Here is a 22,889-nt window from a genome sequence, read left to right on the forward strand (position 1 = left end):
TAGCCAGAACTGAGCTGATTTGAAGCCAAGAGCCAGGAGCTTCTTCTAGGTGTCCCAGGCCAGTTCAGGGGCCCAAGACCTTGGGCCATCTTTTACTGCTTTCCCAAGCCATAACAGAGAGCTGGATTGGAAATGGAGCAGCTGGGACTTGAAGCAGCACCTATATGGGATGCTGGCGCTGCAGATGGCAGCTCTACCTGTGATGCCACAGCTCTGGTACCTCCACAGATTCTTTATGCCACCATATGTCTGGATGTGTTGGGCACTCTACAGTGTACATTGAGTTGCTTTTCTGCTTTGCCACCACTTCTTCAGTCAGGCAGAGTGGATAGTGAGAGAGAGAGACAGAGAGAAAGGTCTTCCTTTTTGTCACTGGTTCACCCTCCAATGGCCGCTGCGGCCGGCGCATCTCGCTCATCCGAAGCCAGGAGCCAGGTGCTTCTCCTGGTCTTCCATGCAGGTGCAGGGCCCAAGGACTTGGGCCATCCTCCACTGCCTTCCTGGGCCATAGCAGAGAGCTGGCCTGGAAGAGGGGCAACCAGGATAGAATCCGACGCCCCGACTGGGACTAGAACCCGGTGTGCTGGCGCCGCAAGGCGGAGGACTAGCCTGTTAAGCCACGGCGCCGGCCTGGATGAATTTTTGAGATTAGGATGATAAATAAGGTCTGAAAATGGGAAAGATTTCTTGGAAAAAAAGATTCAGTATGCCAAGACCCTAAAAAGATAAGACAATTTAGAGATGTCTTATTTGAGTTTAAACTGAACAAAGCTGACAGTCTGTTTTATGGTTAATAGAATTTATTTTCTAAGCCAAGATGCCTGTGTTAATTTTTCCTTGCCTTTTCTGTTTTTTTTTACACGACAAAGGTTTTATATTTTTAATATATAAAATACAAAATCAGTCCAATTAAAAACTGAACTAAAGACTTGAACAGACATTTCACCAAAGAAGATAAAGAAGATGATAATAACATTCAATAACATTAAGTGTTTATGGTGTTGAATGCAAATTAAAACCATAATCTGATATTCTCATTTGCCTATTAAAATGGCTTAGAAACAAACAGAAAACCCTAATTGTTCCAACTGCTGGTAAGCATGGTATATGCAGAAAAATCTCACAGTATTGACCTCTCCTGTATTGCTGGTGTGAATACAAAATTAGTAAAAACCGCATGACACTTTGACAGTTTCTTATAAAGTGAAAGACACTTAACCATATAATCCATAAATCCCACTTGAGATATTTACCCAAGAAAACCCATGTTCACATGAAAACCTATGTTTGAGTATTTGAAAACCTGTATATGAATATTTATAGCAATTTTATTTGTGATTGCACAAATCTGAAAACCATCTAAGTGTCTTTTATCTGGGGAATGGATAAAGAGATTGTGGTGCATTCATATGGAATACTATTCAACAATCAGAAGCAACAACCTGTGGATACTTTGAATAATGGGGGATAGTCAACAATATGATAAGTGAAAGGTGCCCGATTTTAGATACACTAATCCTCTTTTATTTATGAGACTTTCTGGAAAAAGTACCATAGTGATAATAATAAATAGATGAGTGGTTTCTAGGATTTAAGTGTGATGAGAGGGTTTGACTATAAAGGAGGTAGGATAGAGAAGTTAAAAAAAAAATAAGAATGTTCTAGGTTTCCAGCAGAAATATCAGGTTACCAACTAGTGAAAGACCTTCAAACAGACCTTGGATCTCTACTCCACCACGTTAAATGCTCAAACTCAAAAGAATAATGTTTATCAAATTCTGAGGGAAGATTGTGACCCTAAAATTCTGAACTCAGACAAGCTATCCCTCCAATTTAAAAGAAAAAAAATTCCTACATTTTTGGAAAACAGATAATACTCATATACCATTCTGTACACTGAAAATATTACTCAAAGAACTTCAATAAAAATGTGACCAAATAAAAGAATTAGAAAAGGAAGGTGTAACATATAATAAATAGTAACAAATTTCTAATAAATTTTAGAGTTAAGCCTAAGTCATCATAGCTGATGTAATTGGCAAAAGTGAATGAGTTTTCTACATATTAATTAAAATAGAAGATATGTAATACAAAAAGAACAGCCTGGAATTAAAATCCCAGGCTACATCATTAAAATCTAATTAGTAAAGAAAGAAGAATAAAAAGCTATTGTTGTCTTGTGCATGGTAGAACAAGAGTGATAGAACTATTTAAATTTTTATAGCAAGAATACAGAATCAACCTAGATGTGTATCAACTGATGAATGGATAAAGAAAATGTGGCATATATATATACACTATGGGATATTATTCAGCCATAAAAAAGAATGAAATCTTGATATCTGCAACAAAATGGACGTAAATGAAGATCATTACACTAACTGAAATAAGCCAGACCTAGAAAGGCAAATACCACATTTTCTTTCCTCTATGGAAATTAATATACAGAAAGTATAAAAACTGTGTGGATGTCATGTCATTTGGTATATATTTATAAATACTGCTTCACTGAATTTTGCAATGTACATGACAATAAACCATTCTTTCCCTACTTTATGATCATTGTCATGAACCCCATATTTTGTGGCATTAATATCCTTGTTTTCAAGAAAATAGCGTATGTGTATATATAATATCTACATATGAAGTAAGTTTAGCAAAATGTTAAAAATTGCTAAGCCTTTTCTGTTTTAAATGAAAAGTATGAGGGAATAATTCCAAGTAGGAGATAATTTGTTACCTTATGTTTCCTACATATAAGCCCTTCATGTCCTTATTTTGAGTTTTCTTCTCTTAGCTTCTTTTTTTTTAAACTTTTATTTAATAAATATAAACTTCTAAAGTACAACTTTTGGATTATTGCGGCTTTCCCCCCTAACCTCCCTCCCAACTGCAACCATCCCATCTCCCACTTCTTCTCCCATCCCTTTCACATCAAGATTCATTTTCAATTATCTTCATATACAGAAGATCAATTTAGTATATATTAAGTAAAGATTTCAACAGTTTGCACCCACACAGAAACACAAAGTATAAAGTACTGTTTGAGTACTAGTTATAATGTTAATTCACATAGTTAACACATTAAGGACAGAGATCCTACATGGGGAGTAAGTGCACAGTGACTCCTGTTGTTGATTTAACAAATTGACACTCTTATTTATGGTGTCAGTCATCACCCGAGGCTCTTGTCATGAGTTGCCAAGGCTATGGAAGCCTCTTGAGTTTGCCATCTCTGATCTTATTTAGACAAGGTCATAGTCAAAATGGAAGTTCTCTCCTCCCTTCAGAGAAAGGTACCTCCTTTGATGGCCTGTTCTTTCTGCTGGGATCTCACTCACAGAGATCTTTCATTTAGGTCATTTTTAAATTTTTGCCAGAGTGTTTTAGCTTTCCATGCCTGAAATACTCTCATGGGCTTTTTAGCTGGATCTGAATGCCTTAAGGGCTGATTCTGAGGCCAGAGTGCTGTTTAGGACATCTGCCATTCTGTGAGTCTGCTGTGTATCCTGCTTCCCATGTTGGATCGTTCTCTGCTTTTTAATTCTATCAGTTAGCTTCTTTCTCTTAGCTTCTTAAAGTGGTGGTATTAGAGTCAGAATATCAGTTGGAAGTGAATTTAGCACTCACCTAATTTAACATCTGCTAAGCTGCTGAAGCCCAGCATTTCCATTTGATTCTTGTTTCATATTACAGCTTTCTGCTGAAACTTTCCTTATGATCATGCACATTGCCTAACTTTTCCACAGTATACTTTAACATGATAGTGGTAGTTGTTTTTAAAGTTCTCACCTGGTATTTCCATTATCTGAGTCATTTTTGAGTCTGATTCTGTTGATTTCTTTGTCTTTATCTCCTGACAGCATCCCTTCCCTGCTTTTTATGTGTCTTGTGATTTTTGATGGATTGGTGGACATGCTGTGAAAAACCACAGAGCCTGAGGTAAATAGCATTTACATGTGGAAATGGACATACCTCTTTTTCTGTCAGACTGCTAATCTGTGTGCATTGAGTCAGACTCACCAGAAGCTGAACTAGCTTTGGGTTTTGTGTAGCTGTTGTTATGTTCTGTGCTCCCTAGCCTTCAAGTTTTTCCATTAATAATAATTATTCAGTATATAAGTGCTGTTATGCTTAGAGCAGTATGCTAAAGAGTTTTGCTTGGTATTTCTCCTGCATTATAATGCCACAGATGTTGTGTCTTCTCCATGTCCTTGCTCCTCTTCCGTCTGTAAACTTCTCTTGCTTGTTGCTTAGCAGTAGTCCCAAGTTGAGTGTAGGGTGGGTTCTTTGTTTTCTTGGCAGCCCCACGCTTAGACAGGCTCTGAATTTCTGGATCTTGGGGGAAGCTTTTCCAGTGTTCTTGTGTTTCCTTCCCAGGGTAGCCAAACTCTGCCTTGTATTTGTGGTTGATTTGAATAGGAGAGAGTTTAGTGTCTCCCACCAGCGGTAGGTGAACTTTCGTATTGTTGTTGGATCCAAGACTCAAAATCCTTTCCAGGCTGCCCTCCATAATGAAAAAGATGAGTGTGCTGCTCCTTGGACTCCCAGAATTAATAGATTTTTTTTCTTGGATTTGGGGAGAAGGGTTTGCAGTTGCCCTTATGGTGGTTTAAGGCTTCTGCTCTTTATAAGGGAAGGGTCTGTGGACGGTGGAGGGTCTTCATGAACGTCTCGCAGCAGAAGCTGATCACCAGCCCTACCTCCTTCACTCAGCACCAAGGATGGGGACTCTTTCTCATCCCCTGTGCTGCCCTCAGTCTTCTTTTTGGGCCTCCAGTGGTGGTCCATGGTAGAGCTGTTGGGTGAATTTGAACTCCCCTTTCATACCTGACAGCTGCTCCAAGCTGACATGGTAAGTCCATACTTGACCTTCAAGACTTTGTTAAGGTATTAACTGATTTCTTGTTATGTGTTTGTGTGGTGGCCACCTTTCTCCTGAGTTCTGCCAAGGGTAAGATAGATCAGGTGTCAACCTCTGCTTGAAGGGGCTTGTCACTCATTAGAATTCAGTTCCCTGTCAGACTCAAGAAAAGTTGTCAATGTAAAGATTACCTGTTTTTTCCTCATTGTTAAACTGGAGCCATGGTGTCTTTGGAAGTGAAATATTTTGAAGCCATAGGTCAGAAATAGCTTTTTTTTTTTTCTGCCCAATACTTCAAATTTGAACGGGAAGCTGAAACTTAGTTATTTCTAAAAAGCCATAACTATCCATCAGACACACTTCCCTCAGATTATACTCTGAAGTATTTCTGGTGGAACATTACAGTTAAAAGATTCTATTCTGCAAGGTTCTTTTCTCTGTGATGTCACTTTCACACTGTTGAATGGACTCTACAGCTGGTGGGCAAGGAAATAGGCTTGATTACTGATTTTTCTCATATAAAACAATCAGAGTTGGGCAGGCCATTGAAGGTTAAGGGATCAGTATAGCTACCAGATGACTGGTAATTAAGTATCATGAAGAAGTTGTCCTTAATTTGTGCCAGGACATTTACAGTACTGGCTATTAATTTTTTTTTTAAAGCAAGATCCTTCATGTTAGCACATGACAGTGTATGGTATTATAAACAGGCATACCATCTTTTTTTTTTTTTAAGATTTATTTATTTACTTGAAATTCAGAGTTACAAGAGGCAGAGGTAGAGAGAGGGCAAAGTCTTCCATCAGCTGATTCATTCCCCAAATGGCCACAACGGCTGGAGCTGGGCTGATCTGAAGCCAGGAGCCAGGAGCTTCTTCTGGGTCTCTCACACAGGTGCAGGAGCCCAAGCACTTGGACCATCTTCTACTGCTTTCCCAGGCCATAGCAGAGTGCTAGATCGAAAGTGGAGCAGCTGGGACTCGAACTGACACCCAAGTGGGATGCCAGCACTGCAGATGGAGGCTTCTAAACCACAGTGCCAGCCTTAGTTACATAGTTCTTTATGTTGATTCCAGACTTCCCTATCTATAGTCTGTAGCTATCCACTTCTGATATTCTGTTCAGCAGGGTACAGTTTGGCATCTGTACCTAACAGCCAAGAAAAGTGAGCAATTGACTCAAAAGTTTCAGTTTGGATTTATATCCTGGTTCTCTGTGCTCAATATTATCTTGAATAAAAAAAAATCCCTGTACTTTTTCTAGACCTTTGGAAGCCAGACTTTATACATTAAAGAATCAAATATTTCTACTCAGTTAATGAATCAGTCATCTTCTGCTTCCTTTCCTTCCTCCCCAGGTGCAACCACAGTGTGTAGCTAACTATTTAGTAATTTAGATATTTACACATACTTGATATTTCTAAATAACATGTTCATACACTGTTTTTTGATGTTCAATGTTTATGTAGTTGTAGCTCTGTAACTTATTGAGCCTTGTAGTATGCTGAGTTTTTCTTTTACCTATACAACCTTTTGTTCTCGCCTAGTTAATAACCATATTTGATTCTTTCCCTACATAATTCATTCAGTCTTTGTTGATGATTTATATCTCTTTTAAGGAGGATCCAAAATGGCTGAATAGGGCATAGCCACAGTAACAAGCTGCTTTGGAATATGAAAAGAACAAAGAAAAGATTTCATCTCCAGGGGTCTGAATGACAGAAACTTTTGGTAAAGAAGTGAAAAAACAAAAACAAAAACCAACTAGGACTCGAAGACTCTGTGAAACAAGAGGAGAGAATACAGACACTGCACAGCCAGCCATGTGGCACAGCCAGCTGCTGGCTGTGAGCTACCATCTTACCACTTTAAGGCAGGAAGAAACTGCCATGTGCCCTGCCTCTTGCAGTTTTAACTGAGAGGGGATTCCACAGTCACCCACTGACTTACTTTCAGCCTGGAGAACTGACTGGGATCTGAGCAACTGCCCGGCTTAGAGCATGGAAGCCACTTTGCTTTCCTTCCCTCCCCTTCACCATCCAAACAGAATGACATACTCAGCTGCAAAAAGCCAAGCAATATGCCTCTATTCTACTTCTACCAGCATTGTAGTTAGAGTCAGGGCAATGTGTGGGGCAAAGGACAGATCCCTACATCCTGTAACTGTGGCAGTTTTTACACATTAGCCTCAAGGCTATGCTCATGCACTCCATGGGAGCTGGGCCATTCACCTTAGCTTCTGGGGGTTAACACCAGAAGCAACCCATAAAAAAAATCCACTCCCACCTGGGAGATCTGGGTAATGACTCCACTATCCCCTGCAATACCAGGACTGTAGCAATTCATTCTAAATTTCTCAGTACCACTGGCATCCACCTAGTGGACATAGGGAAGAACTTACCCACATTCCACCTCTCTGGACTCATATCCTCCACAGTAAAATTTCCTTGTATACCTTGTGGTCAAGGATTGGAACAGGATTCCCTTCACATACCCTAGTCTTAGGACTAAGGATCTTGGTATTATAAGCCACAGCATCAGCTGGACCTGAGGAAGGGTCCACCTGTATCACATAGTCTTCTAGCAGGACCTGAGGAAGGGTTCATCCAAATCACACAGTCCTAGAGCCACCAAATCACACAGTCCTAGAGCCACAGCAATTGGTGCCAGAACCCCAGAATCATTCAGGCTTGCCAATAGGACAAGAGGGGCAGCCATGCTTGTCTTCCTTAGCACCAAGAACAAGGCCCTGGCTGTCACAATCATCAAGGAGACTGACAATGAACTCTCTGTGGGAAAAAGATACACAACCCAAGGAAACCCTTACTCTTCTCAAAGCCACACTTTTATCCCTATGAACTGCAGCAGACTAGACCACTGTGTCACTTATAGACACAGCTGACATTGATTAAGACAAAAGAAATCACTCAGAGACTACACTCCTGGGCTCATCTAAAACTAAAGCCAAAGCAACAAGTCCAGTGATACCCTGCAGTCCAGCTCAATCATAAACTCTTTTACAATAAAACCTACTCCTTAAAGAAGAAGGGACAAATACACCAGATGGGTAGGCATCAATGTAGGGATGCAGAAGACATGAAGAAGCAAGGTAGCTTGATGCCTCCAAAATAATATAATACTCCTCCAGAATTTCCTGAATTGAAGGAAGTCTATGAGGTGACAGATATAGAATTCAAAATACTGAGTGTAAGGAAACCCAACAAGATGCAAAATTATATGGACTGATTTAAAGAAATGAGGAAGTCAATGAGTGACATGAATTAAATCATTACTAAGGAGCTAGAACTCATTAAGAAGAGCTAAATAGAAATTTTGGAGATGAAATTTTTAATCAGTGAAATAAAAATAAAAATATAATTGAGAGCTTCAACAAAAGAAAAGACAAAGTGGAAGGAAGAATTTCTGACCTTGAGGACAAGAATTTTGAAATAGCCCAATCAGACAAAAATAAAGAGGAAAGAATTAAAAAAGAGTAAAGAAGGTCTATGTGAAATATGAGGCATCATTAAACAACCAAATATTCATATTGTAGGTATTCCTGAAGGAGAAAAAATGGAAAAAATGTTGAGAATCTACTAAATTGAATCATAGTTGAAAATTTCCCAGATCTTAAAAGAGATGTGGACATTGAGATACAAAAAGCTCAAAGAACTCCAAGCAGACTTAACCAAAAAATGTCTTCTCTGAGGTATATTGCTATCAAATTGTCAAAAGTTAAAAACAAGGAAAGAATCCTAAAACAGTAAGAAAAAAGTGTGAATTTACACATAAAATAAAACTAATTAGATTAAAATTAGACTTCTTAGTGGAAACCCTACAGGCCATAAGACAAGATTTTTGAATTAACTCAATCAGATAAAAATAAAGAGGAAAGAATTAAAAAAGAGAAGAAAGTCCACATGAAGTATGGGGTACCATTAAATGACCAAATATTCATATTGTAGGTATTCCTGAAGGAGAAATGGAAAAAATGTTGAGAACCTGCTAAATGAAATTATCGTTGAAAACTTCCCAGATCTTGAAAGAGACATCGACATCCAGATGCAAAAGGCTCACAGAACCCCAAGGAGACTCAACCCAAAAAGGTCTTCTCCAAGACTATGGCTGTCAAATTGTCAAAAGTTAAAAACAAGGAAAGAATCCTAAAGGCAGTAAGAGAAAAACGTCAAGTTACATATAAAGGAAAACTAATTAGATTAACATCAGACTTCTCAGTGGAACCTTACAGGCAATAAAATAATGGGATGATATATTCATGATCTTAAAAGAAAAATAAAAACTTCCAAGCAGGCATATTATTTCCAGTGAAGCTATCCTTTAAAAGTGAAGGAGAAAGAAATAAAAGTATTTTCCAGTTAAACAAAAACAGAGAATTCACCACTACCAGACAAAGCTTTACAAGAAGTTCTGAAGGGTATCCTGCATGAGAAGAAAACATGCAACACATGACATCACTACCAAATTCACTAACAGAGCAGGTAGATTCCTTATCTGACCAACGAAATGACAGGTCTGAGTTCTTATCTATCAATATGAAACTTGAATGTAAATGGATTAAATTCAACAACCAAAAGACTTAAGTTGGCTTAATGGACAAAAAACCATGACCTCACTATATGCTGCCTACAAGAAGCCCACTTCACAAAGATACACATAGACTGAAAGTGAAGGGTTGGAAAAAGATGTACCAGACAAATGGAAACCAAAAGTGAGCATGCGTAGCTATACTGATAGCAGGTAAAACAGACTTTAAATCAAAAACTGTAAAAAAAGATAAAGCAGGACATTATACTTTGATAAAAGTTTCTATTCAGCAAGAATATATATAAATATCTCTCTCACACACACATACCCCAGTGCAAGACTACCCAGAGATATACAGCAAATACTTTTAGACCTAAGGAGAGAAATAAACTCCAATATGATAATAGTGGGTAACTTCAACACCTTCCTCATTAATGGGCAAGTCATCCAGACAGAAAATTAATAAAGATACGTTGAAGTTGAAACATGCTATATCCCACAGGTTTTGATATGTTGTTTTTTCACTTTCCTTCGTTTCAATAAAATTTTTTACTTCCTTTTTAATTTCTTCATTGACCTAGTGATTATCTGGTAACATGTCATTGAGTTTCAAAGTATTTATGAGTGTTCTATTGCTCTTACTGTTGATTTCTAGTTTTATTCCTTTATGGTCTGAGAAGATACATGGTGTGATTTCAATCCTTTTAAATTTTCTGAGACTTGATTTGTGGCCGAATATGTAGTCTATCCTAGAAAGTGTTCCATGTGTTGATGAGAAGAATGTGTATTCTGTAGCTGTTGGGTGAAATGTCCTGTAAATGTCTGTTAGGTCCATTTGCTCTCCAATAAATAGATTAGTGGAACCGAATAGAGAACCCAGATATTAATGCATGAACATACAGCCAAATGATTTTTGACAAAAGATCTCAGACCATACAGTGGAGTAAGGATAGTCTCTTCAACAAATGGTGCTGGCAAAACTGGATTGTATATGTAGAAAAATGAAATTATATCCATGCCAGGGCCAGCACTGTGGTTCAGCTGGTTAAAGCCATTGCATGAAATGCTGGCATCCCATATGGACACTGGTTTGAGTCTCAGCTGCTCCACTTCTGATCCAACTCCCTGCTAAAGCATATGCTCCTGAAAAAATAAGAAATTAGCTCCTTATCTCTCACCATATACAAAAAACAACTTGTTGGGTCTTAGTCCACCCGTACAAGGATGGACTGGGTCCGAGGAAAGGTAAGTGCGCCGCTCGCCCGTTCCCCAGCCTCCCGGTCCCGGAGACAATCAGACGCAGCGGGGAGCCAAGTCTAGCAAGGACTCAGTCACCTTTTGCATAATAGTACCTTTTATAACACAAAACTGCAGAGTCATTGGGGCAGGGCTAAGGGCCAACCAATCACTTAAAAAATCACCTTATGGGGGGATTTCTATAGGAGTAGCCCTATGTCTATACACTTGTTACTAGTTTTGTTACCTCCCTTGATGTTGCGCAGCCAATTAGTTTTAGTGGTAAACAACTTTGGATTCCGCCCATCTTACTTCCTCTGGGCGCCATCTTACTTGGCTCCAGCTCGGGCGGGGGCACCCTGGAGCAGCTGCGCATGCGGAGCCCCCGGGCTTGGCCTGGCCTGGCCTGGCCGCGCTCATGCCCCACAACAACTCAAGATGGATCAAAGACCTGACCTAAATTTAAGACCTCATACTATGAATTTGCTGGAAGAAAATGTCGAGGAACTACTCCAAGACATTGGTGGAGGGGATGACTTCTGGGACAGTACCCCAAAGCATAGGCAACAAAAGCGAAACTAAACAAATGGGACTATATCAAACTCAGAAACTTTTGCATAGCAAAGGAAACGATCAGTAGTGAAAAAACATCCAACAGGATGGGAAAAAATACTTGCAAACTACCTATCTGACAAAGGATTAATATCCCAAACATATCAGCAACTCAAAAAACTCAACAACACAAACAATACAATTGAGAAATGGGCAAAGGACTTTAATAGTTCTCAAAAGGAGAAATACAAATGGCCAACAAATATATGAAAACATGCTCAACATCAGTAACCATCAGAGAAATGCAAATCAAAACCAAAATGAGATATCACTTCACCCCTGTCGGAATGGCTAAAATCCAAAATACAGAGAGTAACAAATGCTGGCAAGAATGTGGACAATGGGGAACACTTACACACTATAGGTGGGAATGTAAATTAGTGCAGCCACTGAGGAGAACAGTGTGGGGATTTCTTTAAGAACCAGAAATATTCTTGCCATATGATCCAGTAATCCCACTGCTGGGTATATACCCCAAAGACTTGAACATAATGTATTGAAGAGATACCTGCACCACCATGTTCGTAGTAGCACTGATTTGGAATCAACCAAGTGTCCATCATCAGATGAATGGATAAAGAAAATGTGGTAGATATACACAATGGGATATTATATGCAGCAAAATGGATGCAACTGGAGGACATCTTATTGAGTGAAATAAGCCAGACCCAGAAAGACAAATAACACATATTTCCCCTTATTTGTGGGAGCTAAAATTTAAAAAACAAAAAAAAGAAGAAATGTTTGTGGATCAGTATTGCTGCAAATAGAATTTTCTAAGACCTTATTGTATACCTTTGTTAAACAAATGGTTAAGAATGCTATACTACTAGAGTTTTAATGATCTGTGATTAGTTTAAAATTTACTGTATATGAGTGAAATGGTCATTTTTCCATTCAATTATTGTTTATAGCCATTGTCTATATTCCTATTAAACTAGATTCTTTTTGCTTTTTACTCGTTAAACTTTTTACTGTAATATAAACTTAAAATATGTTATCTCAAAAACAAAAAAAAAAAAGAGAAAAGGAAGGAGAGTGGTAGGGAGAGAGGGGGAGGGAGGTAGGTAGGGAATATCATCATGTTCTTAGAATTTTATTTATAAAGCACATTGAATCTGTGAAAAACTCATCACAAATTAAAATTTAAAAATACAAATAAATCTCCTTCAAAGGCAGGTATTTGAGGCATCCAGTTGATTTCATCTTGCCAGAGAGCCCTCTCCCGGAGCCTTCTTACCCTCTCCTGTACGTGCTGGTTTTCCCCTTCACTTGGCATGGACCATCAGCCTGAGCTCTCCCTTCCCCATTCTTGTGAGACAATTTCCTTTTCCTTTTTATGTTGACACCTCTTCTGCCTGTGTGCTGAGGCTCTAGCTTCCAGTGTGTAGGCATGGATTGCAGGAAGACAGCAAGAGTCCCAACCCTCAGCATTCATGAACTCACTGAATTTTCTGTGCTTGGTGCTGCACTTCTGCCTCCAACTTTGACTCTTGTTCTCTGGATCAGAAATGTTGTGCTTCACGTTGGCAGAGAATAAGCCTTTTTTCAGGTAAGGAAGAGGCTGGCACTTGGCGGTGAAGAGTAGAAGAGATCTGGGAAACAGTTCCTTAAATAGACTTTCTATTAAATTGTCTCACTTTGTCTCCCCTCTCTCACTTCCAGGAGTATCTGGTGCCTATCAACCCCTGGAGTTCTGCAACATCATAAAATAGATGACCTCTCAGTTCACCCCACTGCTACCTTATCATTCATTTTATTTTCTAAAAATCTGTTAAATGCTTTACTGCTTTTACACCTGATTTCAAGTCTCTAGCACTTTTCTGTTTTTCCAGCCCCTTCCATTCTCTCAGTTCCTACGTTTTGAGAGCAATCTTTTTACTGTCATTTTAATGGCATTTCAGGAGGGAAAGAAATTAGGTGTGTGTGTTCAGTTTGCCATTCTGAAGTCTGTCTGTCGCTCTCTTTCTTTCCTTTTTCCTTCCCTTCCTTCCTACTACCTCTCTTAGAAATTATTAAAGGAACACGTTCTGATGTTGGACTGTAACCTGGAATGAGGGGAGATGCTGAGTACAGCTTGCAGTGGATCAAGAGTGGAATTGGAGGACTAGTTAGAGACCATGGACACAAAGAGAGCATGGACTGAGCATGAGGTTCATGGAATTGAAACTTGGATGTAGTACACTAACGGCAGGAGGCATTGTCTGGTGGAAACCTGCCAGTGTCAGGGACAACTGAGTGCAGTGCATACACATGAAAAACAAGGAATTGAATGTATATGTGACAGTGTGGGTGGTTGTCAAATGATGATGCTTGGTGTAAAAATTAGCAAATGGGAATAGATGTATAAGATAATAACATACAAGCAAATTAAAAATAAGTGCCCAGGAAATGAGAACATATCTTTTCAACAAGACATTTAAATACCAAGAACTGTATTAAACGCATTAAAAAGTTTTCCTTTTGGGACCGGCACTGTGGCGCAGCGGGTTAAAGCCCTGGCCTCAAGCGCCGGCATCCCATATGGGCACCGGTTTGATTCCCAGCTGCTCCACTATTGATCCAGCTCTCTGCTATGGCCTGGGAAAGCAGTAGAAGATGGCCCAAGTCCTTGGGCCCCTGCACCCGTGTGGGAGACCTGGAAGAAGTTCCTGGTTCCTGGCTTTGGATTGGCACAGCTCCAGCTGTTGTGGCCATCTGGGGAGTGAACCAGCGGATGGAAGGCCTCTCTCTGTGTCTCTACCTCTCTCTTTCAAATAAATAAAATAAATCTTAAAAAAAAACTTTTCCTTTCAGGTTGAGGGCAGAAGTAATGGGATACAGGAGCAAATAAATGATTGAACCAACAAACAGCAAGAAGAAAACTTGAGAATCTCTGTAAGAACTGTGTGTGGGGGACTAGTGCCTGCTTATGCTTGACATAAGAATTCAGTGATACAATCAAAACAAAAACTCCCAGCAGTGTCTGATACCAGGAATATTCTCAAAAAATGTTAGATGCTTTCTTTGCCTTTCAACTATCCAACAACATAACTATTGAGACTCTGTGGAGTGGAGGTATTTGCTATAGGGGAAGACTGTACTGGGTTCTGTTATTGTGAGGTGGCATATTGGGAATGAGGCTTTCTAGTCATAATTTTTGTTTGTGAATGGCAAAATAACTTTATTTCATTTTGGGGAGTGGGTAGGCATCGAGTGTCAGAATTTCTGGAAGTGCCGTGTGGTGTCAATTTTGCCTTGGTGACCTTGAACATGCTGAAGCTCACCTACTTGCTCAGGGCGACTGTGCCTCGGATCTGGGCATCCCTGAAGTAGGGGGCCAGGTGCACACGCTCTTGTGCTGCTTCTCAAAGCCGTTGCACTTGTGTCTGTAATGAAGGTAGTCCTGGCGGATGACTTGAGCTTCTACATGTTCATCTTGGTCACCATGCCAGACAGGACCCTCCCTCGGATGGAGACGTTTCTGGTGAAGGGGCATTCCTCGTCGATGGAGGCGCCCTCAGTAGCCTCTTCCGGTGTCTGGAATCCAGACTGATGTTCTACTAGGAGCGCAGGAGCTTCTCCCTTGCCAACTTCTCTGGTTTGGAAAGCTGCCCGGCTGCTTCTGGTACGCGTGCTTGGTCTGAGTAGCTGCCATTTTCCAGGCCGCCTGAATAAAAATCGTACATTTTTAATTCCTTTTCTCCTTTCTCTTGATACAGGGCTTACCACCCAAAAGCTGGAAGGCAGAAGTCAGCCACCTGAGCTGCCCAGAGCCTACCGTGTTTGCTTTCTCGCCTGTGACTGCTCAGGCTCCGCGTCGGCGCTCTTTGCGGGAGATGTGGATCCCAAGCTTCCGGCAGTCGAAGAGAGAAGCCCAGGCCTTGCGGTGGCTGGTGGATAGGAATCAAAACTTTTCCACTCAAGAGTTTTGGGCCTTAGTGTTCAAGGACTAATTTCAGAAAGTGTCGGAATGACACAGAACAGAGCCTTGTTGGGGTTTCTTTTCTAGGTTGCCTTAATAGTTGCATATGATAGCTATCATGTTGACTGTCACTAGGGGAAGAATTATTGCTGCTGTACTCATCATGAGCCCAATCAAGTCATAGATTTGAACCTTCCTTAGGGGTTGCCGCCGTATTTTTTATACTAAGAAAGTCAATGCATCTCACAGACTCTGGTCCTCTTTGGTTTCCTCATCTGGACCCATACTTATTACCTTTGAATAGTGACTCCTCTGATGTACATGGTGGAGGTGAAGGTTCTGGCTGTGGATTTTTTGGGTACTTAACCATCAATAGCTTATTGGTAATTGACAAGCCTAATATGCTGATGCTCAATGTGAGCATGAAACACACCGGACCTTGGCAATGACACAGACCATCTGTTGGTTTCCAGGGATGTAAGTACTAAACACTGTGCCAAGTTTATCTGCTGTCCACCACCTTCAAAAGAACATGGACATGGGCACCGGTTCTAGTTCTGGCTGCTCCTCTTCCAATCCAGCTCTCTGCTATGGCCTGGGAAAGCAGTATAAGATGGCCCAAGCTCTTGGACCCCTGTACCTGCGTGGGAGACCTGGAGGAAGCTCCTGGCTCCTGGCTCCTGGCTTCTGATCGGCACAGCTCTGGCTGTTGTGGCCATCTGGGGAGTGAACCAGTGGATGGAAGACCTCCCTCTGCCTTTCAAATAAATAAATAAATCTTTAAAAAAAAGAACACAGGCATATCTACCTTCTCTGTAATCTCCATCACCTCTCCAATCTTTTATGTCTTCAGCTTGCTAGTGGCCTTCCCACATTGCCCCTTCAAAGTGAAATGTCTTGCATAGACGTGACTCTTCCTTGTGTATTTTGATCAGATGCAGTCGATTGCTCCTTATACTGGTGAACAGAATAACAATGAGATTTGGGTGATTCAGACTGAACAACATGACTGCAAAAGTGAACACCCCCAGTCCCTCCAGCTGTGTTGCAGCTGATGTGTCTTGGATGATGTACAGCCTGTCGTGCTGGGCAACCACAGGCATTTGGTTTGTGAGCACTGCCTGTCCTTTGTGCTCTGGTCACAGAGCAGGTTCAGCTGTCTTGTCTAGGGTGTCTCTTGGAGCTCGACAAAAGCAAGAGGAAACAAGACTGGTTAACATTTTATCTCCCTGTAAGGGTGAGGTGGCTTCTGAATTCTACCAATGCTTTTTAGCCACCTGATGGGTCATGGCTTCTGAATTCTTTATTGGTACTAGGGTCCGGGAAGAGTCTGATATTCAAGTCTATGGTGTGGTGCAAAGTGGAAAGTTGAAGAGCTCCCATGGTAGCAGTGGCCCTCTTATTGCAGTGCCATTGTGTCTGGCAGAAATCAATGTCCTCTTCACAGAGCACTCTCTCTGGCAGTGGCAGCCAGTGTTTGGGAAATGAGGACTAAAATTAGCATTTTTTTTCCTCTGAAATTTTTAGTTATCTTGCAGAGAGGGAAGGGGGGAAGGAGACTGAGAGAAAGAGGAGAGAGAAACACAGATCCCATCTGCTGATCACCCCTCCTACCCCTGCATACCTGCAATGGCTTAGCCAAGCCCTGGAAACTCAATTCAGGTCTCCTATATGTGTGTTGGAACCTAATATCTGAGCTATTCCTGCTGCCTCATAGGGTCTGCCTTAGCTGAAAGCTGGAATCAAGAGCTAGAGCCAGGCATTGACCCTAGGCATTCCAATATGGGACATATCTCTCATGTTTTAGCCATTAGGCTAAATGCTTGCTCCAGCACACTTCTTATAAGAAGGGTCACATTTCTGAGTGGGAAGTGTTTATAACTGAATTCTTCCCAATGCCAGCCCTGCCACTAACTAAATATGATCTTAGACAAATCTCCCACCCTCCTTGAGCATTATTTTTGCATCTAAAAAAAAGTGATTGAGCTGGTCTTGGGGGGCTGTTTTCTATGTAACATTGATTATTTATCAAAAATTAAGAAGTTTGCTTTTGGAGCTGGGTTGTGGCATAGCGAGTAAAGCTGTCACCTATGACACCATTATGCTTACCATATGGGTGCTGCTGGGAGTCCTGGCTCCCCCACTTTTGATCCAGATCCCTGCTAATGGCTTGGAAAAAGCAGCAGATGGTGGCCCAAGTGCTTGGGTCCCTGCCACCCATGTGGGAGACCTGAAAGAAACTCCTGATTCTTGGCTTTGGCCTGACCCAACCCTGGCTGTGGCAGCCATCTGGGGAATGAACCAGTGGATGGAAGATCTTTCTCTGTCTTACTCCCTACCTCTTTCTGAAACCCTGATTTTCAAATAAATAAAAATGAATTTTTAAAGAAAAGGTTTACTGTTATAAGTGTTTTTATTAAGGCAGTAACAAAATCTTTGAGAGCTACTGTGTTATTCAGGGAAGTATGTTCTTTGGAGGGAAGACCATTCTTTTTGGATAATATCGAGGCAGAGGGAACTTGGTCTTTCTGCCATTTTATCTGATACTATTCAAGTAGTAAGAATTTTGTTTGCTAAAGGCAATGTTTTAAGTTTTATACTAAATGAAGTGGGTTTTTTTTTGAACCCTCAAAATAAAGCCCAAGAGATTGATTTTGCCACTGGTAAGCTGTCATGAGAGCTTTGGTTCTTCTGCCTAAATGCCCGAAACAGATGCCCACTGCTTATTATGCTGCCTGTATGTCCTAAACCTCGTATGTGGGGGCCGGTGCTGTGGCATACTAGGCTAAGCCACTGCATGTGGTGTCGGCATCCCATGTGGGTGCCAGTTCCAGTCCCGTCTGCTCCACTTCCCATCCAGCTCCCTTAATGGCCTGGGAAAGCATTGAAAGATGGCTCAAGTGCTTGGGCCCCTGAATCCATGTGGGAGACCCAGAAGAAGCTCCTGGCTCCTGGCTTTGGATTGGCCTACCTCCAGCTGTTGCAGCCATTTGGGGAGCAAGTCAGTGAATGGAAGACCTCTCTCTCTGCCTCTGTCTATAACTGCTCTCAAATAAATAAATAAATAAATACATAAATCTTTTTTTTTTTAAAGAAATCCTCAAAAGTGCCATGTGATCTTGTTCTGAGTTCTTCATCAAGAGCACACAGGTAGCATTCTCCCTAAACTTTTCTGAAGGATATATTCATGAACTAAAATCATTGTTGGGTTTAATGTACTATGAAGATTTTGTGCGTGCAGAGGAGGCTATAGAAGGGGGAATTCCCTGGGAGGGAAATTGAGTGGATTTCAAAGAAAATAAATTAGAGTTCCTTGGAACTCTTAGTACTCACAGATTTGTGAATTTATTTTTTGCATAGCATATATTTCTATAATACAACTTGGTTAATGAGATGATGCCCTCTTATTTTTGACACCTGCTTTTATGGAGGAAGGAGTATGTCCCCAGTGTAGCATGATCTTTACCTGCAAAGTAGTAGCTATACTTGTTGAATTCCATGTAAGGTCCTTTAGCACATTTTACCTGTGTTGATTCCATCATTCTATACTTTTCCCATTATCATAAAAAAGCAACCTACTTCCCAGGACTGTTGTGAGGAATGACTTGGTACAATGCAACATTCTCATTAGTGCATCAGTACATTTCACTTTGCTTTGTTCTTCAGGACTAATTTTCAAACAATGATAAAATGAACAAAAAACACTTTCAGAAATGTTGGGAGAAAGTGATTAGCAGTACTCATCAACAGTCCTCACTTCTTCACCAGAAAATGGAGGCAGTTTTGACCTTTGATCATACAGCAACTGCATTTCAGAATCTGAATGCTGCCTGGCATATTTGTTGCTCTTAAGGACTAGATTCTAACAACTATAATATCAACTGAGATCATTACACTTGTTAGTTACTGAATGCATTTAGTGTGCCCTACACTACTCAAAAACAAGATATGTGGGCACAAATGAGCATCATTTCTCTTGTCACACTGTGTAGTGTCCATCAGAGAATCTAGTCAGCACCTATAGGGCACTGTATGAATCCAGCCACACTATAGACTTGATCTTGAACTTGAAATACTAAAAAAGTCACTGGAGCTTCACTAGCAAATTGAATCCAACATCAGGTTAAAAAGATCATTTAACATGATCAAATGGGATTCTTACAAGAATGCAAGGATGGTTCAACATACTCAGATCAATAAATGTGGTATACAACACCGAAAGAACAAAGAACAAAAATCATATGATCATCTAAACAAATGCAGAAAAGACATTTAATAAGATACAGCATCCATTCATGATTAAAAAAAAAAAAAAACCTCTGAGCACCTTATGTATAGAAAGAAGATACCTCAACATAATAACCATATTTAACAAGCAAATAGTTAACATTATATTGAATGTAGAAAACTTAAAGTTTTCTCTGCAAGAACTAGAACAAGGCAAGTGTGCTCATTTCCACCACTTCTATTCAGCATAGAACTGGTGGTCTTAGCCAGAGCAACTAGGCAGGTGAAAGAAATAAAGGGCTTCTGAATTGGTAAAGAGCTAGTCAAATTGACACTGTTTGCAGATGACATAATATTTTATGTAGAAAACCCCAAAGACTCCACTAAAAAGGTGTTAGAACTAATAAGCAAATTCAACACAGTTTCAGCAAACAAAATTTGACGTACAAAAATTGATAGCATAGTTATACGCCAATAGTGAATCATCTGAAAAGGAAATTAACACACAAATAAAATACCTGGAAATAAATTTAACCAAAAAAGTGAACAATCACTCTAATAAAAGCTGTAAGTCATTGATAAAAGAAATCGAAGAGGACACAAAGAAATGGAAAGATACCTTCTGTTCATGGATTGGAAAAATCAGTGTTGTTAAAATGTGCACACTATCCAAAGTGATTTACAGATTTAATGTAATCCTACCAAAATCCCAAAGGTATTTTTCACAGAACTAGGAGAAATACTACTAAAATTAGTATGGAACCACAAAAAGCCCAAGTACCCAAAGTGATCTTGAACAGAAAGAACAAAGGAGGCATTTTATTACCTACCTTTAAAATATATTACAAAGCTACAGTAACTAAAACAGTGTAGTTTGGTATAAAAATAGACCCATAGACAAATGGAGCAGAATAGAGACCATACAGGTAAACTCACACATTAGTAGCCAGTGATCTTTGACAAACATGCTACGAACATCCACTGGAAAAAGGAAAGCCCTTTTAACAAATGATCCTGGGAAAATTGGTTGGCCACATACAGAAGAATGAAACTAGACCCGTATATCTCACCACGTGCAAAAATCAACTAAAAATGGATTAGAGACCTAAGTATGAGACCTGAAACTGAGACTATTAGAAGAAAACATAGGACAAACATTTCAGGACATTGAAATTGGCAAGAATTTTCTAGATCAGACCCCCAAAGCACAGGAAATCAAGCTAAAAAATAAATAAATGGGATTTCATCAAACTAAAGAGCTTCTGTACAGCAAATGGAACAATCATCAGAATGAAGACAAAACCTATGAAATGGGAGAATACATTTGCAAGCTACACATCTGACAAGAGATTAATATTGAGAATATATAAGGATTTCAACTTAATATCAAAAAAACCCTCCAGATAATTCAATTTACTAATGGACACTAGATCTAAAGAGACATTTCTCAAAGATAGAAATACAGATTGCCAACAGGTACATGAAAAAGTGCTCAGCATAACCAATCATCAGGAAATGCAAATCAAAAGCACAATGAGATATTACTTTACTCCGTTAAGATTTGCTGTTAACAGAAGACAGCAAATAAAAAGTGGTGTCAAGAATGTGGAGAAAAAGAAACTTTTTTACATTCTTAGTTAAGCTAGTACAGCCATTTTGGGAAACAATATGAGGTCCTTCAGAAAGCTAAAAATAGATCTACAGTATGATCCAGTAATCACATTACTGGGTATATACCCAAGGGAAATGAAATCTATATGTCAAGAAGATATCTGCACTCCCATGTGTATTGCAGCACTATGCACAACAGCAAGAAATGGAACAACCTAGATGTCCATCCACCAGTGAATGGATGAAGAAAATGTGGTATATATATATACAATGGAGTATTAGCCATTACAAGGACGAAATATTGTCATTTGCAACACCATGGATGGAACTGGAGGTCATTCTGTTATGTGAAGAAATCCAAGCACAGAATGACAAGCATCACATGATCTCACTCACATCTGGAGTCCAAAAAACAGGTTATCCCAGACATTAAAAGCATTATGGTAGTTACCAGAGTCTGGAGTGGTAGGTGGAGAGGGAAAGATGGAGGAAGATTGATTGACAGGTATTAAGTTATAGCTAGACAGGAATAAAAAGTTGTGGGGTTCTACCGCACAGTAGGGTTACTATAGATAATGGTGTACAATGTATTTCCCTATTTAAAAAGCCTTATAAGATAGGATTTTGGATGTTTTTCCTATAAAAAATCTTAAATGCTTGAAAGGATAAATAAATTTATACTGATTGGATATTATATAATGTTTATATGTAATGAAACATCACATAGTGTCCCATAAATATGCAAATTTTTATGTATGTTAAAAATTAAAAAAAAGTTGAACAATGGAATTAAATAGTAAATTTATTTTAGTGCAAAATATTTTTGAAATCCATGAATTGTTTAAATAAAAGAACACTCATTTTCCATGAATTGTTTTGAAGCACCTTTGTACTGTCTTTATTATTTTTTCAAATTATTTGGTCTTTTGGAATTTTGCTCATCTGTAAAATGAATATTACATTACTTATCCTAATATTCAACTTCCTCGTGAGATGGTTGTGATGATTAAATAGACTAATGTTCATCCTAAGCTCAATAAATGCTGACTGTAGTGGTTATAGTTTTTTGTCGCCATTTTCCTTCGGTTTTTGAAGACCTTAATTGACATTTATCTGGAAAAAAGGGGAAGGATTAATGATAGTACCATGGGTTATATCTTTTTGTTTCCTACTTATTTGGTACATATGTAGTGAGTATTATAAGATAAGCATTGTTTTAACTTTTTAAATATTTATGTAAGGATTTAAAAGAATTTATTTGAAAGACAGAATGGCAGAGAGAGAAGAGTGTCCATCTGCTGGTTCACTCCCAAAATGCCTGCAATGGACAGGGCTGGGCCAGGCTGAAGCCAGGAGTCAGGAACTCCGTCCAGGTTTCCCATGTAGGGAGGGAACTGGAACAGAAGTGGAGCAGCCAGACCCCGAACTAGTGCTCCCAAATGGGATTCTGGCTTAACCTTCTGCACCACAATGCTGGCTCCATAGGCATCATTTTAGATACCAGAGCTGATGTGAATAAGATAAGGGAGAGAAAGGTGTAAAGGGTGCTGGGATACTATGATATTAAAACCAAGGACTGAGAAATGTTTAAATCATTCTCTGGCTCTCCCTCCATAAGATTTCTGTTAGAATTTTGCATAAAGTTCCCAATATCACACTCAACCTGTTTATAGTATCTGTGCAAACGCAAATAACTGATGCATAGTTTACTTGAAAGGGAGACTGCACTACGATGAAAATGGGATTTGAGCATAGATTTTGATTTGAAGTCTATGTAGGACCTTTTATTGCCTTTACTTTTCCCTGATATGAATCTTGAGACCCACCAGTTCAATGTGCCTTTAGTGAGAAAGGAGAGAAAAATGACTAAGCCTGATCATTCATTAACTGA

At 39.6% G+C, this 22,889-nt stretch overlaps 1 protein-coding gene across 5 annotated transcripts in view; it reads left to right on the forward strand.

Annotated features, from left to right (window-relative positions):
• FUT10 (fucosyltransferase 10) overlaps positions 1–21,695 on the forward strand; it is a 97,979-nt gene extending 76,284 nt beyond the window's left edge. The window contains exons 5-6 of one of the 5 annotated variants that reach the window (XM_062212688.1): positions 3,864–3,942; positions 14,958–14,978. In XM_062212688.1, the coding sequence (XP_062068672.1) occupies positions 3,864–3,902 (39 nt within the window). In that variant the 3' untranslated portion in view covers positions 3,903–3,942; positions 14,958–14,978. Of the gene's footprint in view, positions 1–3,863; positions 3,943–14,052; positions 14,113–14,635; positions 14,843–14,957 lie in introns of those variants that run through there. The other 4 variants (XM_062212686.1, XM_062212685.1, XM_062212689.1 and 1 more) reach the window with 4 other exon arrangements.
• The last annotated feature ends 1,194 nt before the right edge of the window (positions 21,696–22,889 follow it).

Source organism: Lepus europaeus, chromosome 16 (genome assembly GCF_033115175.1).
Source record: "Lepus europaeus isolate LE1 chromosome 16, mLepTim1.pri, whole genome shotgun sequence".
NCBI classification, from domain to species: Eukaryota; Metazoa; Chordata; class Mammalia; order Lagomorpha; family Leporidae; genus Lepus; species Lepus europaeus.